General features: G+C 41.4%; 1 protein-coding gene across 1 annotated transcript; it reads left to right on the top strand.

Moving 5' to 3' along the window:
* Positions 1-234: 234 nt before the first annotated feature.
* LOC134634682 (B-type lectin plumieribetin-like) lies at positions 235-955 on the top strand. Its single transcript, XM_063484012.1, has 3 exons — positions 235-270; positions 373-466; positions 565-955. The coding sequence occupies exons 2-3, from the start codon at positions 377-379 to the stop codon at positions 826-828; spliced, it is 354 nt and encodes a 117-aa protein (XP_063340082.1). The 5' UTR covers positions 235-270; positions 373-376; the 3' UTR covers positions 829-955.
* Positions 956-6,876: the final 5,921 nt, after the last annotated feature.

Below are 6,876 nucleotides of genomic sequence, written 5' to 3'. Positions count from 1 at the left end.
CTGATTCTGATTCTGTTTTTGAAAAACAAAATGTATTCAGCACCACAGCGCATTCAGATCACAAGAAAAGATGCCAGATACGATCAGATATATATTTTTTAAAAACCCAAAAAAGCATTTCTCAGAAAATGCCATCCCTTTACTGTAAAGGGCAATGACTGTCGCTCCACCCCCAGTCAGGATGATATAAAGATGGAGTGATGTGCTTTCAATTTTAACACTTCCCTTCTCTTCTGCTTGCAGACCGGCTGGTGTGAAATATTCAAAACTGTAAGTATTCCACGTATCTCTACTGACTGATGGATTCACACATTACTGATACTTTTAAATGCACATTGTGGATACAAGCTCATTTATATTCTCTCCTTTTAGGATCATGAGCAGAAACTTCTTGTCCAGAAATGATGAGCTCCGGAGGGGAGACTACCTGGTGTCCAACAACAAGCAGTTCAAAGCTATATTTCAGGTGACTAATTTAAATTTTCTCAGATCAGAAGCTCATAAAAGCCTTGTTTCCCAGTCATGCGTGCCGACAGTTATCTAATGTATAATTTATGGGTGCAGGATGATGGTAACTTTGTCATCTATGGCTGGAAGCCTTTGTGGGCTTCGGACACTTATGGATCAGATGCCGTCCGTCTGTGCATGCAGGCTGACTGCAACCTGGTCATGTACAGCAAGTGTGACACGGCTAGATGGCACACAAACTCTGCCAACTCTGCCAAGTGCAACATGTGCCGTCTTCAACTGACCGATGACGGCAAACTGGTGGTGAACAGAGAGTGCGAAGAAATCTGGAGCTCTGAAAAGTCCAAAGGCATGAAGTGATGTCCTTTGACATAAACCTTCAGCGATGCTATTAAAGCAACATATACCAGTGCATAAACAAGCTTTTCCTTTTTCTTTCTGTTTAGCTTTGATCAGACTCTGAATTTCAACCTGAGTTGTAAACAAATGGCAAAAAATAAATAAAATGAAAGGTATTTGACCAACCTCTTGTTCTGCGTGTTTATATTTTTGTCATTAAACAGATTTTCTTAAGAATTAATTTTGTTGCAAAAGTGCAGGAAGCAGTCTTAAAACTTTGAGGTGTGTAGCTGATATCAGAACTAACACAGATTTTGTAAATTCCTCCATTGACCATTAGACACGATTTCATTTTTATTTCTTCCTCCCTGAAAGTATCTTCATGTGGTCTAGACCTGATAGCAACTGATATTTTTTCTTAGGCCAGTTCTTTTTTCTTCAGTTTATGTTCTCTTTTGGCTCAGTTTTTAATAAAAGACAGCATCTCAATTCATTATTGTGTAGATGACAATTATTTGTCCTGTTTATATTCAGGTTTTCTAATTTTATGTTTCCTTCCTTAAACTCTGTAATTTCATCCTGTGTTGAATGTTATTTAATTATTTAGATGTACAGAAATTTGATCAACAGCTGTTGTTTTTAAATGTGCTAGGGAAACAAACTTAACTCCCTTTGTAAGTGCGTCTGCGCCTTTGTGTGTCTGCATGTGTTGGACCGTCAGGTATGGTGATAAAACCCTTGGTGAGCATGTCTGCTTCTTTGCATGTAAACCGATATTGTGATAAAACACTTTGTGTGTCTGCGTCTTTGTGCGTCTGCATGTGTTGGACGTCATTTTGGAAGGTTCGGCACAGTCATCTGGAAATCATCTTCAGAGGTAGATGATTTCCTGTGGTGAGTGAGCAGCTGAAAAAAGACGAACAATAAAAGAAGAAAAACATTTAAATGCCAGATCTGTAACAGGGACAGGTTTTTCATCAGTGGCTTTTTTTCTCATAAAACAAAACATAGAAATAGTACAACACATTTTTAAGCAAAAAAAAAACAAAACAAAACAAAACAAAAAATGCCACATGTAGCAAATATAATACAAATGAAAACTCAAAAAGCTGGGAGAAGAGAAAAAATGTAATTTTGGTGGGCTCCACATGGTCCAGAGGCACAAAGTGATGCTTCTGAAGTCATATATGAAACCATCTTTGCATGTAAACCGTCATGTATGGTGATAAAATATGTGTTTTTATTAAATATGTTCCATCTCTTCGGGGTGTTAAAGAGAAGAAGTTCAGATTTAATTATGAGAAAATAAACACAGAGTCAAAAACTTTTAAACAACCGTGTCTCTCACTCAGTGGAGCAGACTGATTTCTAACAAGAGGACCTGCAGTGTTGTTGGAAATGCTGAAAAGGACAAAAATCGGGTTTAAAAAAAGAAACGGCAATAAAATGTATGTTAAGATGTTCCATAGGCAATAAGACACTATCCTCTAATCCATCCAAAGCATATAAGCATAAAGGTATCGACAGTCTCTGGTTGTCATTTTTTTGTTAATTACATATACGTTATAGCACTAACTGATTAAAGTGCGGATGCTGAAACCACTTGTGCACCACAGTCATTGCGAAACAAATGCTGCTTCTTTCCTGTGTTGAAGTCTTGTCTGTTGCTTCTTTATCACACTAAAAACTAGCACACATGAGGTGTCTGACAAGCATCTACACTGACAGTTCATGAATCCACTAGGACGTCACTCGTGGTCAGAGTCCAAGAGTCTGAGTGTTTATGGTGCAGAGGAGGAATATGATTCAAATCAAAGGATTATTATTTGCAGCTGCAAAGAGAGACCACAAGGTGTCGCTCTAATGCTTCTGTAGTTTATTTTCATGTGAAACATTTGACATAAAAAGAAAATTACTACATTTGAAAACCTCCTTTTTTTTTCTGAATCACTTATCCAATCCAGATTTGTGGTGAGACTGGAGCCTATGCTTAAAGTTAAACTGAGAACAAATTAATCCAGATTTTCAAAAGAAACAGCCAAACAAAGAATCCAACATCTACGAATCTTCAAACAAAACATTCTGCGAGGACGGACAAGACAATAAACAGACAGCAATTTTGGACTTAAATACACACAAGGCAATTAGGGAGAGAGGAAATAGCTGGGGAAAAGACACAAGTGAACAAAATCCAACAACACAACAGGACACAAAATTAAACAAACACCCTAAATAAACAGGACTAAGACATATGAACTTGACAGAACTAAACAGGACAGGACAGATAGAAAGGGACACAAGCCAGACTGAGTCAGACACAGAAACACAAGGGAGGCAGGAACAATCAAGGTTTCATAAACGAGACTAAAAAAAAGACATGCTGCTATCAGAAAGTATAAAAAACCAGAACACAAAAGACTAAGAAGACCTTTAAGTCAAAGACTTCGTAGGATTGTAAACACTCCATCTGCATTAATCACAGACGGCGTTGTTCAAACTGCACTTTGGTGTCATGGAACTCTCTGTAAATAAAATCTGCAACACGGTCAGCTGTGGTCACGCTATTTATTACTACATGCAGCAGAGCACATCAAAACATCACAGTTTCATGGTAATGAGCGTTCTGAAACAGAAGTGGTGCTCCCACTCCTTTATGCATTCCAAGGAAGAGGGAGGAAGTTACAAATTGATCATACCACACATCACGCGCCTCGCTATGAAGCCTAACGGAACAATGGGTCTGCTGTTTTGCGCCCTTGGCGTTATCAGCACCTGTAAAGGGAGTTGTCTTCTCCAACTGCTGAGGCTGAAATAGGTTCATGTAGTTTTAGAAACTTTCACTGAACAGTCTATCGCAGTGTCACAACTAAGCATATGCATAAGCACTTAAATACTTTAAATGAATATAATAGAAATTTTCTATTACATCCCACTCTTTGATTATTTTATAAAATCACCAAAACAAAATTTCCAATTCAACACCATTCAGCATCAACAGCATACTCAGAGAGGTTCACTATGTGCATCATTCTACAGTGTTAGAGGTAAAATTTTGCACTTAGTGTTCATCTTCACTCTCACTAACCTTTTCTTCATCTAAGTCTAAAATTTGTATGCAAAATGTTAGCAATTACACAAAGGAAAAAGATCCCAAAACATCAGAGTACACATGGAAATATGAGACAGCATTAGTTGTTCTCTTGCGAAAAGAGAGCTTTAACACTTTAGTTAAATGAATTTGTTCATTCATGAGAAGCTGTTGATAAGATAAGGAAGTCATTCAGTGTGAGACATGTTTATCAAACCTCATCATAAATCCATCATCCAATGTTTTCCCATTTATTGATTGTTTTTGTAAAAGAATCATTATCATTAATATTGTCAGGTATGAAGATACACATGCATCACCAAACATCACACACACACTCCATTGTTCCGTTCTATTTTGCCATGTCCACATGTTTGACATCAGGGACAATGAATACCACTCGACCTGTGGATAAATACAAAGAACTAACTGATATCAGTGATCAAAGTCAGCCTAAGGTAGCACCTCAAGTAGCCAAGTGTTTCCACACAGCTGCCAATCCTCTTCTGTCCGCATCTCAACCTGGTCTCGTGTCAGCCCCCTCCTCTGTAAGGGACAGAAATGAAAAACATCTCTCTGCCTAGCTTTGATTATTTAATATTATCCTACTGCTAGTTCAGGACATTTTGTTCGGACTTCCTGACCCAGAGTCTACTCTACCCATTATTATGTATATGTGTAAGCATGCTGCAAAAGAATCCTGTGGACTCTACGTCATCCTGCAATATATCAATCCAGACAGTAATGCTGAACGACGCTCTTTACCCTCAAAATAGGGAGTGCCAACTCGAGCACATTTGCTTTGTGTGTATTTTAAAATAACAAAACAGCTTTATCTAATAATTTGAATAAAAACCAATTTAAAAACAATTTCTTTACCACCCTAACAGCCACTATACATCAAACACTTCTGATCTTTAAAGCAAAGTGACAGATGTGCCTTTTCTATCTACAGAGTGTACTGTAATCTTTACTGCTGTAGGGTAATCAGCCTATTTAAAACACTTTAAAGTATCCCAAAGGTACCTAAAAGAACAAGTTCACTCTCTAGATGCTCAAAGCGTGTTTCAGGCCTAGTAAATTCCCTTAATAGAGTGTAATGACCCCAAAATCTTATTTAGGGTGTCAGATAATGTGTCATTAGATATGTCAAAGGAGCTTACAGTTTAACAAACGGTTGTTGATATATTCACTGTGGTAGTTAGGATCTAATGTACAGCTTTCTTACAGGAACTTGCATCATCCGACGAAGCAGTCTAGCTGCCATGCAGAGTGTGCACAAGTAATTGTTAGTCAAGTAGCTGTGAAATTTGCATACTATATTTACACTAGTCACTTGTAATCAGATTATGACTAGAGAAAAATTTGAAACCAGCAATACATATACATTTTCCTGTGTCTGTGATGTTTGGAGAGTCATGTATATCATTTGTAAAATGATTAGAAAAGTCACACCAATGACCATGCAAACTTAAAAATGCACTGAACCTTTCAGGCAAAACCAGCCTGACTGTTTAATCAGGTGTTGTCTGCAGCTTTCCATCGCTGATCCCTCGTGGGTGACACAGAGTCTCGCTTTGCATGTCACTAAGTTGGAGCTTTCCATGCCCTTGTTGGAAAATGGCGCTTTTGTCATCCAGGAAAGGACCGACTTTATTTTGAAGTGTTTTGCTTTGCATGTTTACTGTGTTTCGACGTGAAGTGTTTTTATTTATATTTTTGTATTATATTTTGTGGAGTGTTTTTATTTATATTGCATGTGTTGGTTACATCTGTCAACTTGTCCCGGAGAGACTCCGCCCACTTGTAATCACAAATCAGATACACCTGGAAGGGCACAGAGGTGAATAAGAGGGCCTGGCAGACCACAGGACAGAGGGGAGAGACAGAGCGGCAGAGATGGCGCAGTGAATGGTGTCAGGCGGCGGCGCCTGCAAGCTGCAGACGGGCTGGTGTAGGTTGGCACGAGGACATACGTCGCACGCTGGCGACGGTTTGGGGGCCACCCATGACGGCGATGACGTCCGGCTAGAGGCCCAGAAAGTGGCCGATGATGCCGAGGTGCTGGACGTACCTTGGACGGTGGTGTAACAACTGCCGGACCAGGCGAGGAGGGTGAGGGCTCGGAGGCCGGACCAGGCGAGGAGGGCGAGGCCCCTGCAGGCGTGGACGACGAGGCCCCTGCAGGCGTGGACGACGAGGCCCCTGCAGGCGTGGACGACGGTGATGGCTGAACGGGCCCCTCGGACCCTCCAGCGGAGACAAGGAAGTGCTGGCCGGGCTCACCAGAACCCCCAGCGGAGACGAGGTAGATGGCGGCACAGGAGCCGCAGAATGCTTAATCTGCTCACTCGAGCCTCCTGCAGGAGCAGATGCAGGGCCAGAGGGTGTGGGGACCCCTGCCTGAACATTAGGCTGACTATGTGGGTGAGTGTGTGGCTGACCAGAGAACTGAATTGCTACAGGGGACTGAACTGAAGTCTGAACTGGCACAGGGGACCGAACTAGCAGCTGTTGTAATGGTTGTGGTGAGAGTGGAGTTGGTGGTGGAGAAGATGAGTGCACACGAGAATGAACTAGGGGTGACTGTACAGGAAACGGAACTAGAGGTAGTAATGACGGTTGGGGAGAAAGTGGAGCTAGTGGTTAATTAGATGACTGAGCTAGCAGCGACTGAGCTAATGGGTCAGGTGCAAATGTAGCTGCAGATGACTGAGCTAACGGCTGTGCTATAGAGGGCTGTGCTACAGGGAGCTGAGCTGAAGACTGAACTGGCACATGGGACTGAACTGATGTCTGGACTGGCACAGGGGACTGAACTGATGGCTGTAGTGAGAGTGGTGAGGATGGAGTAGGTGGTGGAGTAGATGACTGCACGGGAAACCGAACTAGAGGTGACTGCACAGGAGACTGAGCTAATGGTTCTGGTACAAACGCAGCTGCCGTTGACAGAACCAATGGCTGAGCTACAGGGAGAGGGG

This window comes from Pelmatolapia mariae, linkage group LG9 (genome assembly GCF_036321145.2).
Source record: "Pelmatolapia mariae isolate MD_Pm_ZW linkage group LG9, Pm_UMD_F_2, whole genome shotgun sequence".
In the NCBI taxonomy this organism is placed as follows: Eukaryota; Metazoa; Chordata; class Actinopteri; order Cichliformes; family Cichlidae; genus Pelmatolapia; species Pelmatolapia mariae.
The sequence above is the reverse complement of the archived record's forward strand: the minus strand, read 5'-3'. Positions and strand labels throughout refer to the sequence as shown.

Coding starts and splice junctions, on each gene's coding strand:
- LOC134634682 (XM_063484012.1), top strand. CDS start 377: ATGAGCAGAAACTTCTTGTCCAGAAATGATGAGCTCCGGAGGGGAGAC. Junction 467..564: donor AGTTCAAAGCTATATTTCAG/GTGACTAATTTA, acceptor TTATGGGTGCAG/GATGATGGTAACTTTGTCAT.